The 23354-nt window shown below is 40.8% G+C and overlaps 1 protein-coding gene across 6 annotated transcripts in view; it reads right to left on the bottom strand.

Moving 5' to 3' along the window:
* The window catches only part of TMOD2 (tropomodulin 2), an 84991-nt gene that overhangs the window by 45190 nt on the left and 16447 nt on the right, over positions 1-23354 (bottom strand). For 4 of the 6 annotated variants that reach the window (XM_010600073.3, XM_010600077.3, XM_010600074.3 and 1 more), the window contains 2 exons: positions 5038-5235; positions 3010-3166 (listed from right to left, as the gene is read on the bottom strand). In XM_010600073.3, the coding sequence (XP_010598375.2) occupies positions 3010-3166; positions 5038-5163 (283 nt within the window). In that variant the 5' untranslated portion in view covers positions 5164-5235. The remainder of the gene's footprint in view (positions 1-3009; positions 3167-5037; positions 5236-23354) is intronic. The other 2 variants (XM_003420525.4, XM_064295222.1) reach the window with 1 other exon arrangement.

Below are 23354 nucleotides of genomic sequence, written 5' to 3'. Positions count from 1 at the left end.
ACTCAACATTCTGAAAATGACAATTCTACCCAAAGCAGTTTACAAATACCATGCAATGCTGATCCAAATATCAACAACATTCTTTAAAGAGATAGAAAACCTTACCATTAACTTTATATGGAAAGAGAAGAGGCCCCAGATAAGTAAAGCACTATTGAAGAAGAATAAAGTAGGAGGACTCACAGTACCTGACCTCAGAACCTACTATACAGCTATGGTAGTCAAAACAGCTTGGTACTGGTACATCAGCAGATACATTTACCAATGGGACAGAATTGAGAACCCAGATGTAAATCCATCCACCTGTGGTCACCTGATCTTCAACAAGGGCCCAAAATCCATCAAGTGGGGGAAAAGACAGCCTTTTTAACAAATGGTGCTGGCAAAACTGGCAAAAATGAAACAGGACCAATACCTCAAACCATATACAAAAACTTATTCAAAATGGATCAAAGACCTAAATATAAAGCCAAAAACTATGAAGTTTATAGAAGAAAAAATGGGATCAACGCTAGAGGCCCTAATACATGGTATTAACAGGATACAAACCACAACCAACAACACACAAGCTCCAGAGGATAGGCTAGATAACTGGGATCTTCTAAAAATTAAACACTTATGCTCATCAAAAGACTTCACCAAAAGAGTCCTACAGACTGGAAAAAAAATTTTGGCTACTACAAATCAGATGAAGGTCTAGTCTCTAAAATCTACAAGAAAATCCAACACCTGTACAACAAAAAGACAAATAATCCACTAAAAAAATGGGCAAAGGAAATGAACAGATACTTCACCAAAGAAAACATTCGAGCGGCCAACAGACACATGAGGAAATGCTTGTGATCACTCGCCATCAGAGGAATGCAAATCAAAACCAGAATAAGATACCATCTCACCCTAGCATTACTGGCATGAAACAGTAAAACAGAAAATAACAAGCATTGGAGAGGCTGCGAGGATGCTGAAAGTCTTATGCACTGCTGATGGGAATGCAAAGTGATACAACTATTTTGGAAAACAATATGGTGCTTCCTTAGAAAGCTAGAAATAGAAATACCATATGATCCAGCAGTCCCACTCCTAGGAATATATCCCAGAGAAATAAGAGTTGTCACACGTATAGATATATGTACACCCATGTTCACTGCAGCATTTTTCACAATAGCAAAAAGATGGAAACAACCTGGATGCCCATCAACAGATGAATGGATAAACAAACTGTGGTACATACACACAATGGAGTATTACGCAATGATAAAGAACGATGAATCTGGGAAGCATCTCATAACACGGACGTATCTGGAAGGTATTATGCTGAGTGAAATAAGTCAATCACAAAAGGACATATATTGTATCAGACCACTACTGTAAAAACTCATGAAAAGGTTTACATACAAAAAGAAACAACATTTGATGGTTATGGAGGGGAGGGGTGGGGATGGAAAAACACTTAATAGACAATAGATAAGTGGTAACTTCGGTGAAGGGTAAGACAGTACACAATACTGGGGAAGCAAGCACAACCTGTACAAGGCAAGGCCGTAGCTCCATAGACACATCCAAACTCCATGAGGGACCGAATTGCTGCGCTGAGGGCTGTGGGGACCATGGTCTCGGGGAACATATAGCTCAATTGGTATAACATAGTCTGTAACAAAAATGTTCTACCTTCTAGTTTGGTGAGTAGTGTCTGGAGTCTTAAAAGCCTGTGAGTGGCCATCTAGGATACTCCACTGGTCTCAGCTCTTCAGGAGCAAGGAAGAATGAAGAAAACTAAAGATACGAGGGAAAGATTAGTCCAAAGGACTAATGGACTACATCTACCATGGCCTCGACCAGACTGAGTCCAGTAAAACTAGAGGGTGCCTGGCTACCACTACTGGCTGCTCTTACAGGGATCACAGTAGAGGGTCCTGGACAGAGCTGGAGAAAAATGTAGAGCAAAATTCTAATTCTAATTCAAAAAGAAAGATCAGACTTGCTGGCCTGACACAGACTGGAGAAACCCTGAGAGTATGGCCCCTGGGCATGCTTTCAGCTCAGTAATGAGGCCACTCCCAAGGTTCACCCTTCAGGCAAAGACTGAACAGGCCCGTGGAACAAAACAAGACTAAAGGGGTACACTAGCCCTAGGGCAGAGACTGGAAGGTAGGAGGGAACATGAAAGCTGGTAATAGGGAAACCTGGGTTGAGAAGGGAGAGTGTTGACATGTTGTGGGGTTGTTAACCAATGTCATACAACAATGTGTGTACTAACTGTTGGATGAGAAACTAGTTTGTTCTAAAAAACTTCACCTAAAGGTCAATTAAAAAAAAAAAAGACTGTCATTGCCAGGAGCTAATCAACAATTTCATTAGTATCTATTACCTCAAGACATTGTCTGGAGCTGAGGAACCTTCACAGGCTATTGCTATCCATTCTTCTTCCCTTGTCTGGGTTCTGAGCTTGGTCCTAGGATGTAGAAACAGCCTCTTGCTCCTCAGAGCTACACCTAGCTCTGCCACAGTGTTTCTCTCACTAGACCAAATTCCTTGAGGGCAGGCAGGTCTTGTTCACTTGTAGTTCCAGCTGGCACATGGCTCTGCACAGAAAAGCTGCTCTGTAAGTGCTGGATGAATGAGTGAATAACTGCTCTGGTCTCTAACCCCAGCATTTAAAGTTAGGGATCTGGTGCTAGGGCCTTCCTAAACATGGAGCAGAGAGGCCTGGAGGGGACTTGTGCAGCTGGAAAATCACAGTTAAGGGAAACACGCCAGTGCCTATAGAACCCTCTTTAAGGCACAACTTTACACTTTCAAAAGCACTTCCTTGGGTTTCAAGGTTTTCACAGAACCAATCTGAGTATCATCACACCCTAAGTATTCTTTAGTAAGCCTACGTATTCTTCCAAGATTCTTTTTCATATTGAATCCAGTATTTCCTATTTCCAGGTCAGTTGCCTTGTTTGACCCTCTGTGACAATACTTAAGAGTACCTTTCTCCCAAGACATGCGGCCTGTGATTCTTACCTTTCTTTTCCCCAGTGAAGGGCACAAAGTCTTCCCTGTCTTTCTGTTCCAAAGCCTCCTTCTCCAGGTACATGAGAAGGTGCTCCCGGTCAAATGGGCCAGTGGCTGCTTTCTGCGTCTGGTCTTTCTGCCGGAATCCAGCTGGCAGCAGTGCACTCTGAGAAGACAGAGGTGTAGACAGGACAGGAAGGGTGTATGTCTGACCGATACCTTACCCCATTTTCTGTATATTGGTGAAGCAGGGAGAAAGATACCTGCTTGGGGTCACTGAGGAGGTGAGCTGAGGGATGGGGTCTCTCGCAGACCTCTCAGGCCCTACCCGATCTAATACGCTGAGAAGAGGGCTATCAAGGGTCTCAGGCAGAACATGGGCGGCTAGTGTAGCCTGAGTCTTAGGCAGCTGCCTCCTTGAATTTGGTGGCAAAAGGCCAGCCACTCTTTATTGCCTCTTTCCTTGCAGGTCATACTCGGGTTTGGCCAGCATAGTACCCACAGTGCTCCTAGGCAGGCATATAGAGACTTTGATAAGTAGTCAGTAGGTGTAACCAGCTGCAGACAAGTCAATTTTGACTCATGGTAACCCCATGTGATGCAGAGTAAAACTGTTCTCCATTTGGTTTTCAACGGCTGTGATCTTTTGGAAATAGACTGCCAGGCCTTTCTTCCAAGGAGTCTCTGGGTGGATTTGAACCACCAATCTTTTGGTTAGTAGCTGAGTGCTTAACCATTTGTGCCACCCAGGAACTCTGCCAATATGGCCACAGTCTCTTATTTCTAACCCTCCTCCTGGGGAGACATCCAAGCAGGTAAGTGAATATTATGTTAGATATGGACACCTGCTTGATTATGCTTTGAGATTCCTTCCCTACACTTGAAAAATAAAAACAGAAGCTTTGTATTTTTTAAAGTAAATTTGAATATAAAATCCAAAGTATCTGGCATATCAGAATATTATACAAATAATTTTATTTTAGTGACATTTTAATTTATAGTAAAATCACTATTTTGAATGCTTCTGATTCCAAATTTAAGACAACATCATCAGGCTGAAGAAAGTACTTGCTAAATGAACTAGATAACAAGTTACTTAGCTTTTCAAGAACCCATTAAAAAAATGAGAAGCCCCAGTTTAATTTACTTAGTATTATTACAGTCATTCTAATCTATCCACGGTTGTAAGACTACCAAAGATTTCAAGTTAGTTATGGTGTTTTAAAATGAAGGCAGTGATGGTTCAGTGGTAGAATTCTTGGCTTCCATCTGGGAGACCTGGATTTGACTCCCAGGCAATGTACTCAGGAGTAGCCACAACTTGTCTGTCAGTGAAGGCCTACACGTTGCTAAGCAGGTTTCAAAGGAGCTTCTGGACTAAGACAGTCTAGGAGGAAAGACCTGGCAATCTACTTCTGAAAATCAGCCAGTGAAAACCCTGTAGATGACAATGGTCTGATCCTATTGTGCATGGGGTCACCATTAGTCAGGGGCCAACATGATGGCCGCCAACAAAATCAACACGCATTTGGAAGAAATGAAACGTAAAAAAGGTCTGCTTTTGGGGCTAAAGACCTGGTTTAAATACCATCTCTGACATTTACTAGCATGGGATGTTATGTAAATTACCTCTCTGAGCCTGTCTCCTTATTTATGAAGTGGGGATAATACAATTTACCTCAAGGGCTGCTGTGCTGGGCAGGGTGTGCAAGTCATAGAAGAAAGCTCGTAAGATCTGTTCCCTTCCCTCTTTCCTTTTTTTCCCTGTTAGACTAGCCCCCTTTCAACTAATGGAAAACATTTTTCTCCATTTACATGAAATTCAGTTTTGAGAGGTGCAGTTGCCATGTCACATTGTAGATGTGGCTACTGAAGTTCTCTATGAGTATGTAAGAGTAAGTGACCCAGAACCAGTCAGGGGAAGGACACAGAATTTCCCTTTGGAGCCATGGATTCCACATTACTGCTTAAGGACCAAGCCCTGCTGTTCATCCCGCACTATCCTGAACCACCCTGCTTCCATTCCATGTCACTAACCTCAGGATCTAAGTCATCAAGAACATTTTCCAACTGCTTCAGTTCCTCTTCTGAGAGTGTGCCAAGAATTTCGTCTTCATCAATGTTCTTGTATTTCTCCAGCTCTTTTTGAAAAGGGAGTGCCATGGCTTCTTAGGTGCCTTTCTCATAGGCCATGAACATTTAAATGGGCCAGTTTCTTGGGACTTCAGAATACTACTAATAAGAAAGAAACACTGTCATCTCTTTTCTGTAAACAGGACCTATCAATAGGCCACAAAGCTATGCTATCTGCCAGTGCAGTCCCTTTATTAGACCAAATAGTTCAACTAAAAGGTAATATTACTTTCATTTGCATAGCAACCTGACAGCTTACAAGGTGTTTTCTATATATTATTCTACTTATTTTGATCTTCATAACAATTCTTCCAGGAATCTTGGGCAGATATTATCACTCCCATTTTACAGATGAAGATTCTGAGGTGAAGGTGGCCAAGTGCCTTGCCAAAAGCAGCAGAGCTGAGACTGTGCCAGGCCTTGATTCCCAGTGTAGAGACTGCCTTTCTACCATACTACTCGGTTCCCCTGGCTTTCCACAGACAAACAAAGAAGAACAATGTGCTAATTGTAAGGTGCCGTAAGAAGCACACTTGTCTTTTCAGGCAGGGAGTGATGTGAAGAATACAAAATGGGACTCATTCAGGAAAGAGAGCTTGGAAAGTCCATGTGAGAACACATTGTCCAGTAACTGTCCTGCAATTAAACCAAGAAAGATTCTAAAATCTTGGCCACATAACCATTCCCTCCACTTTTCTCTTCTCATCTCCCATTCTTTTTCTATTTCTGTTTCCTTTTGGTTTCTTTAAACATACTTCCTAAATCTTTCTTCCCATAGTCCATGCTCCTTCCAACCCCTTCTTTAATACCACATCACTCCTAAATTTCCACCCAAAGTGAATTTTTCCTCAATCCCTTCCTCCTTGCAGAGAATGTTACAGATATTCCCTAGAAACATAATACTGCATTCGGGAAATAATAATGTACCTAATTGGGTTTCTCATTGAACCAAAAAAAAACAAAAAACCCATTGCCATTGAGTCGATTCCAACTGATAGCAACCCTATAGGACAGAGAAGAACTGCCCCATAGGGTTTCCAAGGAAAGACTAGTAGATTTGAACTGCTGATGTTTTGGTTAGCAGCTGAGCTCTTAACCATTGTGCCACCACGGCTCAGTGTTTCTCATTAGGAGATATTAAAATTCAGACATCATTCTAGAGAATGGGAATACAAAGATGAACAAGATATGAACCTCTCCCCTAAGGAGATCATAGCTTATTAGGACAGACATAGAGGGTAGGATTCATGGAGGGAGGAGAAAGGAAAGAACTAAAGACAAGAAGTGACTTCTGTGAAGGGCCATCTTTATATACTTTGCCAAGAAACCTGGGCTTTACTCTGTTGGAAATGGGGAGTCACAAATAATCTGAGAAGAACTGTTTTTTTTTATAAGGCAATTGAAACGGTAGGGATGAAGAATAGATTGGCATGGAAAGAGACTGGGAGCAAGGAGGCCACTGAGGGGCTATGAGAATCCTGTTCCTCTCCCCTTATTAATTCAACTGCTCACAGTGTTCAAATTTGTGGTTGTCTATTTACATATCCTTTACACAAACAATGTAACTCTTTCCCTTCCATTAGTCCTCCATCTTTTTAAAATTATTTAAAAATTTTTTTTATTGTGCTTTAAGTGAAAGTTTACAAATCAAGTTAGTCTCATATAAAAATTTATATACACCTTGCTATATTCTCCTAGTTGCTCTCCCCCTAATGAGACAGCACACTCCTCCTCTCCACTCTCTATTTTCCTGTCCATTCGGCCAGCTTCTGGCCCCCTCTGCTGTCTCATCTCCCCTTGAGACAGGAGCTTCCCACATAGTCTCATGTGTCTACTTGATCCAAGAAGCTCACTCTTCACCAGTATCATTTTCTACCCCATAGTCCAGTCCAGTCCCTGTCTGAAGAGTTGGCTTTGGGAATAGTTCCTGTCTTTGGCTAACAGAAGGTCTGGGGACCATGACCTCCGGAGTCCTTCTAATCTCAGTCAGACCATTAAGTCTGGTCTTTTCACAAGAATTTGAGGCCTGCATCCCACTGCTCTCCTGCTCCCTTAGGGGTTCTCTGTTGTGTTACTGTCAGGGCAGTCATTGGTTGTAGCCAGGCACCATTTGGTTCGTCTGGTCTCAGGCTGATGTAGTCTCTGGTTTATGTGGCCCTTTCTGTCTCTCGGGCTCATAATTACCTTGTGTCTTTGGTGTTCTTCATTCTCCTTTGCTTCAGGTGGGTTGAGACCAATTGATGCATCTTAGATAGCCGCTTGCTAGTGTTTAAGACCCCCGACGCCAATCTCCAAAGTAGGTTGCAGAATGTTTTCTTAATAGATTTTATTATGCCAATTGACTTAGATGTCCCCTGAAACCATAGTCCCCAAACCGCTATGCTGGCCTTTGAAGCATTCAGTTTATTCAGGAAACTTCTTAGCTTTTGGTTTAGTCCTGTTGTGCTGACCTCTCCTGTACTGTATGTTGTCTTTCCCTTCATCTAAAATAGTTCTTATCTACTATCTAATTAGCGAAAACCCCACTCCCTCCCTCTCTCCCCACTCTCATAACAGTCAAAGAATATTTTCTTCTCTGTTTAAAATATTTCTCGAGTTCTTATAATAGTGGTCTCACACAACATTTGTCCTTTTGCAACTGACTGATTTCACTCAGCATAATGCCTTCCAGGTTCCTCCATGTTATGAAATATTTCATGGATTCATCATTGTTCTTTATCGATGCATAGTATTCCATTGTTCAATATACCATAATTTATTAATCTATTCATCCGTTGATGGGCACCTTGATTGCTTCCATCTTTTTGCTATTGTAAACAGTGCTGCAATGAACATGGGTGTGCCTACATCTGTTCGTGTAAAGGCTCTTATTTCTCTAGGATATATTCCAAGGAGTGGGATTGCTGGATAGTATGGTATTTCTATTTCTAGTTTTTTAAGGAAGCACCAAATCAATTTCCAAAGTGGTTGTAGCATTTTATATTCCCACCAGCAGTGTATAAGTGTTCCAGTCTCTTTACAACCTCTCCAACATTTATTATTTTGTGTTTTTTGGATTAATGCCAGCCTTCTTGGAGTGAGATGGAATCTCATTGTACTTTTGATTTGCATTTCTCTTTTTAGTGGCTAATGATCGTGAGCATTTCCTCATGTATTTGTTAGCTATCTGAATGTCTTCTTTAGTGAAGTGCCTGTTCATATCCTTTGCCCATTTTTTAATTGGGTTATTTGTCTTTTTGTAGTTGAGTTTTTGCAGTATCATGCCCTCCAGCTTTTAAGCATCAATTGGTATACTCCAATAAGAGAAAATAAAGCAAACAAAGCCCCATCCCACTAAAGTTAGAGAAACCAACTGGATCATAGACACTTTGTTCTGGTCCCAGGTTCCACTAATTTATTTTGTGACACTGAACAACCATCTTGACCTATCAGGCCTTTATCCATAAAGTGAATTGGTTGACCTACCCTATTTAATGGGTTCTATATTTATGATAAAATATATATATATATATTTTTTTTATGATAAAAATATATATATATATTTTTTATGATGTATAATTTCCCACATTTTAACATTCTGGGATTGAGATGTGTTTTACAATTTATGGCATCCTACAATTACTGTTGGCCCAGAAGCAGTCAAGATACACTTGTCATTGCCTGCATATCCAAAAACATCAAAAGCACCAACTTCAAAACTAGCAGATTGTGTGTTGGGGATTAGGAAGAAAATCCCGGGTACAAATGTAGAACCTTTTAGAACCGAAGAGCCAAAACATCATGGTGAGGGAGTGGAGGAGGTGATGACTCAGATGTGTTTAGCAACACTCCCAAAAGAAGGTCCAGAATAAGCTGTTGTTTGTTGTTGTTGTGTGCCATTGAGTCGATTTTCAACTCATAGTAACCCCATGTGACAGAGTAGAACTACCCCATAGGGTTTTCTAGGTTGTGATCTTTATGGGACCAAATTGCCAGATCTCTCTCCCATGGAGCCGCTGTGTAGGTTTAAACTGCCAACCTTTCAGTTAGCAGTCCAGATTAGGGTAGTTCTACATAATTACAGAGCTGGCTTAAATGTTCAGCTCAACGGCTTTTAGTTTTTACAGTTTTTTTGTTTTTGTTTTTTTTAAAACACTATGGCACAGAGGGGATCTTACATGGGAAAAAAAAAACAGACATTGATAAATTTGAGTCAAAAAGTGACTTCAGTTACACTCTGAACTTGAAGAAGTTTTAGAAATATCAACTAATTTATTTCACCTACATTTTCCCTTTTTATCCCATTTATCACTAAGAGTAATATATGATTTTAAAAATCTATGTGCAGTGGTTAAGAGCCCAGGCTGATAACCAAGAGGTTAGCAGTTCAGATCCACCAGCTGCTCCTTGGAAATCCTGTGGGGCAGTTCTACTCTGTCCTATAGGGTGGCTATGAGTTGGAAACAACTCGGTGGCAATGGGTTTGGTTTTTTAGTTTATGTCTATTCATAACAGCTTTATTTGTAATACCCCAAAACATGAACTGGCCCTTAGTAGACTATTGCTCAGCAATGAAAAGGAATGCGCTATAACATACAGAACAACATGGATGAACCTCAAATAATCATACTGTGTGAATGAAGTTAGACGAAAAAAGAATGTATATTGTATGATTTCACTTGTCTAAAATTCTAGACAAGGTAAAGTAATCTATATGAAAGAAAGCAAATCAATAGGTTCTTGGGGAGGGGGAGATTGGGGATTACAAAGGGGCAGGAGAAAACTTTGGGGGGTTACACATACGTGCACTACCTTGATTGTGGTGAGGGTTTCACAGGAATATGCATATGTCAAAATTTACAAAGTATACACTTTAAATATGTGCAATTTAAAAAGATTTCAAAACAATCTATACGTAAGTCTAAAATAGCTCTTTCAATAAATATATTTCTTAAAAATATATAAACACATTTTTAGAAAGCATTATGTCATAAGTTAATTGATGACTTTTTTTTCTTAATTGTACATAAACCTTTGGTGTGCTTTACAATAGATGGCATCTCAGAGCTGACAATATTCTGTTCTTCTATTTCTATAACTAACTCCCAACTCATCTTCCTTTGAAATAGACTTCCCCTCTTGATCTTCCAGATCACACATACCATTAATCTACTTCCAAAACTCAGACCAACATTAGAGTCTTCCTCTTCATTCCACATCCAGGTGGTCAGCACCTCCTGCCTCTTCTTCTTGCATAGCACATTCACTGCATCTCTTCCTTTCACTCTTGTTTTAAACCTCACCCCTTTATGCCTGGACTACTCTAATTCCATATTTAAAGGTTTCTCTTCTTCTAGCTGTTCTTCACTCTAAGCCACCCAGAGCACCGCAATCAGATCATCTTTCTTAACACTACTAATGAGCCACTTCCCTGGTTAAGAACTTACGATGGCTCCCTCTTGTCTACAGAATGAAATTCAGACTCAGCATCTAAAACTCCCATAATTTTGATTTAATCTACACTTCCTGTTTTTTCTCTCATGAGTTTCCAAGGGAGCCTTTGCTCCAGTCAAAATGGTCTATTCACTTTCTGGGGTAGGCAGAATAAAAGCCCTGATTCCCTAAAGATGTCCACATCCTAATCTCTGTAACCTGTGAATATGTTACTTTACACGACAAAGTGGAATTTACAGGCATGATTAAATTAAGGATCTTGAGATGGGGAGATTATCCTGGGTTATCTGGGTGGGCCAAATATAATCACAAGGGTCCTGAAAAGATGGAAGAGGAGGACAGAAGAGTCAGAGAAGATGTGATGACAGCAGCAGAGGTCACAGTGATAGGATTTCTGGCTCTGAAGATGGAAGAAGGGACCAGAGCCAAGGAAGGCAGGTGGCTTCTGAAAGCTAGGACAGGGAAGGAAATGGATCTTTTCCTAGGGCCCCCAAAAGGAACGCAGCTCTGCAAACACCTTGATTTTAGCCCCCCTGAGATCCATTTTAGACTTCTAACCTCCAGAACTGTAAGATAATAAAGCGTGTTGTTTTAAGCCACCAAGTTTGTGCTGATTTGTTGTAGCAACAATAGGAAATTAATACCCTATCTTAGCCAAACACTTCCATTTTCCAAGATAACTCTTCTAGATCTCTTTGGTTGCCCCTCCAAATCCACTCTCCAACTTGCTATGTGCCCCAGAAGGATGATCTAATTAAACTGCATCAATGGAGCCCCTTACTCTCAAGAGGATGATTTAGTTAGACTGCATCAGTGGGGTCCTTTGCTCTCAGGAGGATGATCTAGTTAGATTGCATCAATAAGGTCCCTTGCTCTCTGGAGGATGATCTAGTTAGACCGCATCAATGGGATTCCTTGCTCTCTGGCTTCTGTCTGGGCAGGCAACTGGAAGGCATGGGAGAGGGAGGTCAGATCTAGTAGGCCATGTCTATCAGGCAGCCTTGTCTATATAGCTGCCTTCCCCTTCCCCCTTCGGACCTTGGGTAGTGATGGGTCCCTGTTGTGGCTAGTACCAGAATACTTACTGCATTGTTGGATTCCTTAAACCTTTCTCACATCTTTGTAAATAGCCCCTTTATTAAAAATTTCCCACAGTATTCAGTTTGAGTATATCCTGTGTTTCTCATTTGGACCTTGACAGATATAGTGATATTATTGGATGCCCTTCTCTATTCTCATGGCGTATTCCTGTGTTCCACTTTCGAGGTCTGACTTGGGTCCCAGCTGTGCAGACCACAGAATGTCAGAGCTGAGTGAGACTATACAAATCATTCAGTCCAGCAGCATAGTTCTTCTCCTATTTCTCTGACCACTCCTTGGTCTCTTGGCAATTCTTCTTCCTCTACCTTAAATGCTGGCATTCCTTCAGGTCCTGAGGACTGCTTTTCTCATATGGCAAACTCTGCCTGGGTAAACTCATCCGCCTCCAAAATTTCAATTAAATCATACATAACCTGAAGACTCCAAAATCTATATGTCTAGCCTAGACTTTGTTCCTGAGGGCTGTTGTTGTTAGCTGCCATCAAGTCGGCCCCTGACTCATGGTGACCGCATGCACAATGGGGACAGACCATAGTGATCAGGGTTTTCATTGGCTGATTTTCAGAAGTAGATTTCCAGGCCTTTCTTCCCAGTCTTTCTTACTCTGGATGCTCTACTGAAACCTGTTTGGCATAGCAGCATACAAGGCCTCCAGTGACAGATGAGTGGTGGCTATGCATAAGGTACACTGACCTGGAATCAAACCCAGGTCTCCTGCATAGAAGGTGAGAATTCTACCATTGAACCACCACTGCTCTCTTCCTAAGAGCTAGACTCATATATTTCCATCTGCCTAACTAACATCTCTACTTAAACTTAGCTGCCTCAAATACCTCAAATACGTCAAAAGTGCTCTCATCATCTTTCCTTCTGAACTGTCCCTTTTCTAGAAGTCTCAAATTCAGGAAGTTGCCAAAGAAACCAGGGAGCTATCCTTGACACCTTTTCTCCCTTGTTTCTTCCTCATTCATCAATGACCAAGTTCCAGTCTTCTATATGTGTGTCAAGAATCCACCCACTTTTCTTGCCTCCTTCAAATCCATTCTCCACACAACAGCCGAAGTGATCTTTTAAAAAAGCAACTCTGATCTAGTTACTCAAAATTCTCCACTAGTTTCCTATAGCCTTGAAGATAAAGTTCAAATTCACAGTCTAGTCTTTGTCCTCCTTGACAGCTTTATCCTGCACTGTACTCCCCCTCTCCTCCTGTCTCCTGGACCACTTCCAACTCCTGGATCGTGCCTTAGGTTGTTCCCTCTGCTCAGGGCACTCTTATCCTCTCCTCATCTGGCTATCTGCTATACTACTCATCTTCCAGTCTCAATGTAAGCTTCATATCCTCATGGAGGCCATTTCAGACTCCCACAGCACACTTCTTGATCACAGCTCTCCCTGACTTTATTGTAACTACTTTTGTTTATTTCTGTCTTGGTTGCTAATGTCAGTATTATTCACTGTTACAATCCCGACTCACAGCACAGGTCTTGACCCAAAGTAGGCATCCAATAAATATGTGAGTAAAAAATGTTGAAGGAAATGAGCTCAGAGAGGTAAAGTACTCCAGTCTAGTCCTCCTCCCACAAAACTTTCTGAGACTACCTATGCCCACAGAAGTTGCTCCTCTCCCTAAATTTGTGCTGCCTATGTCACTAAACCATTAATGCCAAAGATGAAGAAATTGAAGATTTTTACCAACTTCTACAGTCTGAAATTGATCAAACATAGAATCATTGATAATTACCAGGCATTGGAATACAAAAGTTGGAAACCAGTAAGAAGGATTGGGAGTTGGAAAATATGGTCTTAGTGATAGAAACAACATGGGAGATCACAGGATAGAATTTTGCAAGACCAACAACTTCTTCATTGGAAATACATTTTTCCAACAACATAAATGGTGACTACACATGTGGACCATGCCAAATAGAATACACAGGAATCAAATTGTCTACATCTGTGGAAAGAGATAATGGAGAAGCTCAATATCATCAGTCAGAACAAGGCCGGGGGCTGACTGCAGAACAGACCATCAATTGCTAATATGCAAGTTCAAGTTGAAGCTGAAGAAAACTTAAAAAAAGCCCACAAGAGCCAAAGTATGACCTTGAGCATATCCCATCGGAATTTAGAGACCATTTCAAAAACAGATTTGACACACTAGACACTAATGACCAAATACCAGACGAGTTGTGGAATGACATCAAAGACATCATACATGAAGAAAGCAAAAGGTCATTAAAAAGTCAGAAAAGAAAGGAAAAAAAAGACCAAAATAGATGTCAGAAGAGACTCTGAAACTTGTTCTTGAACATCAAGGAGCTAAATTGAACAGAAGAAATGATGAAGTAAAAGAGCTGAACAGAAGATTTCAAAGGGCAGCTCCAGAAGATAAAGTAAGATATTATAATGACATGTGCAAAGACCTGGAATTAGAAAACCAAATGGGATGAACATACTTGGCATTTCCCAAGCTGAAAGAACTGAAAACAAAATTCAAGCCTCAAGTTGCAATACTGAAGGATTCTATAGGCAAATAATTGAATGATGCAGGAACCATCAAAAGAAGATGGAAGGAATACACAGAGTAACTGTACCAAAAAGAATTGGTCAACATTCAACCATTTCAAGAGGTGGTATATGTTCAAAAACCAATGGTACTGAAGGAGGAAGTCCAAGCTACACTGAAGGTACTAATGAAAAACAAGGCTCCAGGAGTTGACGGAATACCAAGTGAGGTGTTTCAACAAATGGATGCAGGGCTGGAAGTGCTCACTCATCTATGCCAAGAAATATGGAAGACAGGACCTGGATAAGAGACTGGAAGAGATCCATATTTGTGCCCATTTCAAAGAAAGGTGATCCAACAGAATATGAAAATGATCGAACAATATCATTAACATCACACACAAGTAAAATTTTGCCAAAGATCATCCAAAAGCAGTTGAGCAGTACATGAACAGAAAATCTCCAGAAATTCAAGGCAGATTCAGAATAGGATGTAGAATGAAGACTATTATTGCTAATGTCAGATGGATCATGGCTGAAAGCAGAGATTACCTGAAAGATGTTTACCTGTGTTTCACTGATTTTGTAAAAGCATTTGACTGTGTGGATCATAATAAATTATGGATAACATTGTGAAGAATGAGAATTCCAGAACACTTAATTGTGGTTACGAAGAATCTGTACATAGACCAAGAGGCAGTCATTCAAACAGAACAAGGTATATTACGTGCTTTAAAATCAGGAAGGTATGTGTCAGGGTTGTACCTTTTCACCATACTTACTGAATCTGTATACTAAGCAAATAATCTGAGAAGCTGGACTCTAAGAAGAAGAGGGCATCAGGACTGTAGAAAGACTCATTAACAACCTGTGATAAATGGATGACATGAACTTGCTTGCTGAAAGTGAAAAGGACTTGAAGTACTTACTGATGAGCATCAAAGACTACAGTCTTCAGTATGGATTACGCCTCAGCATAAAGAAAACAAAAATTCTCACAGATGGGTCAATAAGCAACATCATGATAAATGGAGAAAAGACTGAAGTTGTCAAGAATTTCATTGTACTTGGCTCTACAATCAGTGCCCATGGAATCAGCAGTCAAGAAATCAAATGAGAGAGGCAGGGCCAAGACGGCGGAGTAGTCAGACACTTCTGGTGATCCCTCTTACAACAAAGACCTGAAAAAAAAAAGTGAAACGATTATATTTATGACAAGCTAGGAGCCTTGAACATCAAAGGCAAAGTTAGAAAACGGACTGAGCAGCATAGGGAGGGAGAGACAGTTCAGAATCGGAGAGGAGTTGCTGGACCTGAATTGCTGGGAATCCTCACGCAATGTTCCCTGGAGTAACTGTGGCATGGCTGGTGGCAGTGTTCTGGGATGAGATTTCCTCAGGGAGAGACAGTGAGCCGCACAGCCCATTTACAGCTCTGGAACCAGAGAAGAACAGCGCACTCGGCAAAAGCTAAGTAATAGCATTGATTTTACTGTGCCCCCAGGCCCCAAGCTGTGTTGAGGGGCTGTCAATTTCCCTGGGCCCGAGATAGGCCCTGCTGCATGTTCGGAGCCACTCTCCTGACCTTGGAGAAGGAATAAATTCACAACTGGGGGAAAAGCTAATCTACCAGCTCCATTAAGCTGGGAAGCTCAGGACAGAAGTGGTTCCTGTCCAGACACAAATGGTACATGGACTTTGAATACCTTTCACCCCTGCATGGACATGTGTGCACTCGTTTCAGGAGAACAGGCCCTTATTGACAGGCTGCAACTGTTCAGCTATGCAGTGCAGAGGTGGGTGTTTTATGTTTGACACTGCTTTACCTATTAAAAAGGGTCTTCGCCTACTCACATCGGGGGCCTAAGGACTGGTGGCTCCACCCTCTTCACATAGCCACCCAGGAAAGTGGTCCAAGAGTAAGTGGTACCTCCCAGTCCTTACAAGCAAAAGCTTTGGGTGCCCATGGTCTGGCTGGAGAACCCACCCACCTACGTGCTCTAGGGAAAAGGGATGCACTATCCTCACAGACACTCAGGGGATGGTTGTCAGCCCGCTGCCTTGTTCAGAGCATGACCCCCGCCTGCAACCAGATACCTGTACCTACAGCAATCGCCCCTGACCAAGGCTGTAGGACAGAGCCTGTACCACACACTTGATAACCAACTACCTGGACACCTGAGTGGAATCCATACAAGAAAAGTAAATGGACTCCTAGGCTCAAATACCTGGTCACAGCACTAGCCATCTGGTGACAGGACATTAGAGCTTCAAAGGTGAAAATAATCAAGCTAGCACACTCAAGCAGCCTATTTGGGCATATCAAAACAAAACAAAGAAGCTAGGATATGGTAAGCAAACATAAAATAAACTAATACAATAACTTACAGATGGCTTAGACACAAGAGTCAATATCAAATCACATAAAGAAGCAGACCATGATCACTTTAACAAGATCTCAAAACAAAGATTCAAGGAATCTTCCAGATGAAGGTGTCTTCCTGGAATTACCATACGCAGAATACAAAGGTTAACATACAGAACTGTTCAAGACATCAGGAACGAAATCAGGAAGCAGATCAGGCAAAATGCAGAACAAGCCAAGAAACACACAGATAAAGCAGTTGAAATTAAAAATGTTATTCAAGAACATAATGAAAAATTTAATAAGCTGCAGGAATTCATAGAGAGACAGCAATCAGAAATTCAGAAGATTAACAATAAAATTACAGAATTAGAAAACTCAACAGACAGTCAGAGGAACAGAATGGAGGAAGCAGAAGGGAGAATTAGTGAGACTGACTATAAAACACTAGGCACCAATATATTTGAAGAAAAATCAGATAAAACAATTAAAAAGAAGAAGAAGAAACCCTAAGAATCATGTGGGACTCTATCAAGAGAAATAATCTACGAGTGACTGGAGTACCAGAACAGGGAGGGATAACAGAAAATACAGGGAGAATTGTTGAAGATTTGTTGGCAGAAAATTTCCCTGATATCGTGAAAGATGAGAAGATACATATCCAAGATGCTCATTGAACTTCACATAAGGTAGAAACCAAAAGAAAGTCACCAAGACATACTATAGTCAAACTTGCCAAAACCAAAGATGAAGAGAGAATTTTAAGAGTGGCTAGGGATAAATGAAAAGTCACCAACAAAAGAGAGTCAATAAGAATAAGCTTGGACTACTTGGAGAAATCATGCAGGCAAAAAGGCAATGGTATGACTTATATAAAGCATTGAAGGAAAAAAATTGCCAGCCAAGAACCATATACCCAGCAAAACTGTCTCTCAAATATGAAGGCGAAATTAGGACATTTCCAGATAAAAAGAAGTTTAGGGAATACACGAAAAAAAAAAAAAAAACTACAAGAAATACAAAAGGGAATTCTCTGGTTAGAAAATCAATATCAGATATCAACCCAAGACTAGAACACAGGACACAGCAACCAGATGTCAACCCAGATAGGGAAATCACAAAAGTAAATCAAGGTTAAAAAACAAAAAACACTCAAAACAGGGAAACAGTGATGTCATTATGTAAAAGAAGACAATATCAAAACAATAAAGAGGGACTAAGAAATGCAGTCATAGATCTTTCATATGGAGAGGAAGTCAAGGCAATACAAAGAAATCAAAGTTAGTTTTAAACTTAGAAAAATACAGGCAAAAGGTAACCACAAAGGACAGTAACAATCATGCTTATCAAAATAAAATACAAGAAAAAAAAAAACACCAGACTCAGCAGAAACGAAATCAACAACGATGAATAAAAGAAAAAGCAATATACAAAAATAAACTATTCAGCACAAAAAACTACGTGCGAAAAAGCAACTGTCAACAACACAAAAAAAAGACATCAAAATGACAGAACTAAACTCACACCCACTAAAACCCACTGCCATCGAGTTGATTCTGACCCATAGTGACCCTACAGGACAGAGTAGAGCTGCCTAATAGAGTTTCCAAGGAGCGCCCAGCGGATTCTAACTGCCGACCTCTTGGTTAGCAGCCGTAGCAGTTAACCACTATGCCACCAGGGTTTCTACTACCCATAATTACGCTGAATGTAAATGGACTAAAACCCAACCCCACTATTGACTGCTGTTGAGTTTTTATGAGTTGAAATGGACTAAATGCACCAATAAAGAGACAAAGAGTGGTAGAATGAATAAAAAACATGATCTGTCTATATGCTGTCTACCAGAGACGCACCTTAGACTTAGAGAAACAAAATACATCGAGCAAACAACAATCAAAACAGAGCAGGAGTGGCAATATTAATTTCAACAAAATAGACTTTAAAGTTAAATCCAGGAAGGGCCAAGATAGTGGAATAGACAGATGCTTCTGGAAAGCCCTCTTAGAACAAAGACCGGAAAAAATAAGTAAAATGATTATATTTATGACAAGCTAGGAGCCCTGAACATCAAAGGCAAAGTTAGAAAATGGACTGAGGGGCGGGGGAGGAAGAGAAGGTTCAGAAGCGGAGAGGTGTTACTGGACCTGAATTGCCAGTATCCCTCAGGCACCATTCCCAGGAGCGTGTGGTGGGCTGGTGGTAGCGTTTGGCTGCGGTCTCCTTGGGGAGAAGCAGCCAGTCACACAGCCTACTAACATCTCTGGAACCAGAGAAGAACAGTGCTCTCGGCAAGAGCTAAGTACCTGATTATGCTTCATTGTGTCCCCCGCCCCCAAGCCGGCTTCAGTGGCTGTTGATTTCCCTGGGCCTGAGATAGGCCCTGTTGAGCACCTAGAGCTATCTTCCCGGCCTTGGAAAAGGAATAAATTCGCAATTGGGGTAAAAGATAACTTGCCAGCTCAACTAACTGGAGGAGCTCAGGTCAGAAGTGGCTCCTGTCCAGGAATAAATGGTCCATGGACTTTGAGTACCTTTCCCCTCTGCGTGGACCTTCGTGGGCCTATTTCAGGAGAATAGGCCCATGTTGGCAGACTACAACTGTTACAGCTGTGCAGGGGAGAGGTGGGTGTTTGATGTTTGACACCGCTTTGCCTATTAAACAGGGTCATCACTTACCCACATCAGGGGCCTAAGAACTAGTGGCTCCACTCAGGTCACCCAGCCACCCACAACAGGGGTCCAAGATTAATTGGCACCTCCCAGTCCTTATACCCCAAAACTTTGGGTGCCCATTGTCTGTCTGCAGAACGCAGCCACCTGTATGCTTAGGGAACAGGGACGCGCTTTCCTCAGAGACACTTGGGGGACAATTCTCAGCCCCCTGCTTTGTTCAGAGTGTGACCCCCTGCTGCAACCAGATACTGGAACCTACACCAATCACCCCTGCACCTCTAAGACTGTAGGACAGAGCCTGTACCACACACTTGATGACAAGCTACCTGGACACATGAGCTGAATTCATACAAGAAAAGTAAATGGACTCCTAGACTGATATACCTGATAACAGCTCTAGCCATCTGATGACAGGACTTCAGCACTTCAAAGGTGAAAATAATCAAGCTAGCTCACTCAGCGCCCATTTGGGCATATCAAAACAAAATGAAGCAAGAAGCTAGGATACAGTAAACAAACATAAAATAAATGAATACGGTAACTTATAGATGGCTCGGAGACAACAGTCAATATCAAATCACATAGAGACAGACCATGATCACTTTAACAAGCTCTCAGAACAAAGAATCAAGGGATCTTCTAGATGAAAGTGCCTTCCTGGAATTACTGGATGCAGAATACCAAAGATTAATATACAGAACCCTTCAAGACATCAGGAAGGAATTCAAGCAATATGCAGAACAAGCCAAGGAACACACAGATAAAGCAGTTGAAGAATTTAAAAAGATTAATCAGGAACATAATGGAAAATGTAATAAGCTGGAAGAATCCACAGGCAGCAATCGGAAATTTAGAAGATTAACAATAAAATTACGGAATTAGACAACTAAATAGAAAGTTAGAGGAGCAGAATTGAGCAAGTGGAAGGCAGAATTGGTGAACTTGAAGATGAAGCACTTGGCACCAACATATTTGAAGAAAAATCCGATAAAAGAATTTAAAATAATGAAGAAACCTTAAGAATCATGTGGGACTCTATCTAAAGAAATAACCGACAAGTGATTGGAGTACCAGAACAGGGAAGGATAACAGAAAATACAGAGAGAATTGTTGGCAAAAAACTTCCCTGATCTCGTAAAAGATGAGAAGATATCTATCCAAAATGCTCATCGAACTCCACATAAGGTAGATTATAAAGAAAGTCACCAAGACATATTATACTCAAATTTGCCAAAACAAAGACAAAGAGAGAATTTTAAGAGCAGCTAGGGATCAATGAAAAGTCACTTACAAAGGAGAGTCAATAAGAATAAGTTCAGACTACTCGACAGAAACCATGCAGGCAAGAAGGCAATGGGATGACTTATATAAAGCATTGAAGGAAAAGACTGCCAGCCAAGAATCATATATCCGGCAAAACTGTCTCTCAAACACGAAGGTCAAATTAGGACATTTCCAGATAAACAGAAGTTTAGGGAATTTGTAAAAGCAAACCAAAACTACAAGAAGTATGAAAGAAAGTTCTTTGGTCAGAAAATCAATAATATCAGGTATCAACCCAAGACCAGAACACTGGACAGAGCAATCAGGTGTTAACCCAGGCAGGGAAATCAGAAGAACAAATCAAGGTTAAAAAAACGCTCAAAACAGGGAAACAGTGATGTTTTTATATAAAAGAAGACAACATTAAAACAATAAAGAGGGACTTTTTTAAGAAATGTAGTCATAGATCTTTCATATGGAGAGGAAGACAAGGCGATATAAAGAAATAAAAATTAAGTTTAAATTTAGAAAAATAGGGGTAAAAAAAAATGTTAAGGTAACCACAAAGGAGACAAACTATCCTACACATCAAAATAAAATACAAGAAAAAAACAGAGACTCAGCAGAAACAAAATCAACAACAATGAATAAGAGGAAAAGCCAATATATAAAGATAAATTACTCTGCACAAAAAATTAAGTGGAAAAAAGAAACTGTCGACAACACACAAAAAAGACATCAAAATGACAGCACTGAATTCATACCTATCCATAATTATGCTGAATGTAAATGGAGTAAATGGACCAAAAAAGAGACAGAGGGTGGCAAAAAGGATAAGAAACCATGATCCGTCTATATACTGCCTACAAGAGATACACTTTAGGCTTAGAGACACAAAGAAACTAAAACTCAGAGGATGGAAAAAAATACATCAAGCAAACAACAATCAAAAAAGAGAAGTGGCAATATTAATTTCCAACAAAATAAACTTTAAAGTTAAATCCACGACAAAGGATAAGGAAGGACACTATATAATGATTAAAGGAACAATATACCAGGAGGATATAACCAAAATGTATCAAAGATCTAAATATAAAATCTAAAATGATAAAGATCATGGAAGAAAAAAGTAGGGAAAATGCTATGAGCCCTACTATGTGGCATAAACAGTACACAAAACATTACTAACAATGCACATACACCAGAAGAGAAACTAGGTAACTGGGAGCTACTCAAACACCTATGCTCATCCAAAGACTTCACCAAAAGAGTAAAAAGAGTACCTAGAGACCGGGGAAAAGTTTTTTTTAGCTATGACACTTCTGATCAGCATCTGATCTCTAAAATCTATATGACGCAAAAACTTAACAGCAAAAAGACAAACAACCCAATTAAAAAATGGGCAAAGGGTGTGAACAGGCACTTCACTAAGGAAGACCTTCTGGTAGCTAACTGATACATGAGGAAATGCTCATGATCATTAGCCATTAAAACCAAAACCCAGTGCCATCGAGTCGATTCCTACTCATAGCAACCCTATAGGACAGAGAAGAACCACCCCACAGAGTTTCCAAGGAGTGCCTGGTGGATTCGAACTGCCGACCTTTTGGTTAGCAGCCGTAGCACTTAACCACTACGCCACCAGGGTTTCCTTAAAACCAAACCCAGTGCTGTCAAGTCGATTCCAACTCATAGCGACCCTACAGGACAGAGCAGAACTGCCCCACAGAGTTTCCAAGGAGCACCTGGTGGATTCGAACTGCCAACCCTTTGGTTAACAGCCGTAGCACTTAACCACTAGAGAAATGCAAATCAAAACTACAATGAGATTCCATTTCACTCCAACTAGGCTGGCTTTAATCCAAAAAACACAAAATAATAAATGTTGGAGAGGCTGTTGAGAGACTAGAACACTTATGCACAGCTGGTGGGAATGTAAAATAGCACAACTACTTTGGAAATCGATTTGGTGCTTCCTTAAAAAACTAGAAATAGAACTACCATATGATCCTGCAATCCCAGTCCTTGGAATATATCCTAGAGAAATAAGAGCCTTTACACTAACAGATATATGCACACCCATGTTTACTGCAGCACTGTTTACAATAACAAAAAGATGGAAGCAACCAAGGTGCCCATCAAGAGATGAATGGATAAATAAAAACCCCCTATATTTACAGAGTGAACTCTACGCATTGATAAAGAGCAATGATGAATCTGTGAAACATTTCGTAACATGGAGGAATCTGGAAGGCATTATGTTCAGTGAAATTAGTCAGTTGCAAAAGGGCAAATATTCTATGAGACCACTATTTAAAAAACTGAAGTAGTTTAAACTGAGAAGAAAATATTCTTTGATGGTTACAAGGGTGGGGATGGAGGGAAGGAGAAGGGTATTCACTAAGTAGACAAGAACTATTTTAGGTGAAGGGAAAGACAAAATACAACACAGGAGAGGTCAGCACAAGTCGACTAAACCAAAAGCTAAGAAGTTTCCTGAATAAACTGAATGCTCTGAAGGCCAGAGTAGCAGGGATGGGGCTTGGGGACCATGGTTTCAGGGGACATCTAGGACAATTGGCATAATAAAATCTATTAAGAAAACATTCTGCATCCTACTTTGGAGAGTGGTGTCTGGGGTCTTAAACGCTAGCAAGTGGCCATCTAAGACGCATCAATTGGTCTCAACCCACCTGGAGCGAAGGAGAATGAATAACACCAAAGACATAAGGTAATTACAAGCCCAAGAGACAGAAAGGGCCACATAAACCAGAGACCACATCAGCATGAGGCCTGAAAAACTACACAGTATCTGGCTACAATCGATGACTCCCCTGACAGTAACACAACAGACAACCCCTAAGGGAGCAGGAGAGCAG

The sequence above is a fragment of the Loxodonta africana genome, chromosome 12, assembly GCF_030014295.1.
Source record: "Loxodonta africana isolate mLoxAfr1 chromosome 12, mLoxAfr1.hap2, whole genome shotgun sequence".
NCBI classification, from domain to species: domain Eukaryota; kingdom Metazoa; phylum Chordata; class Mammalia; order Proboscidea; family Elephantidae; genus Loxodonta; species Loxodonta africana.
This window is presented reverse-complemented; position numbering and strand designations above follow the sequence as displayed.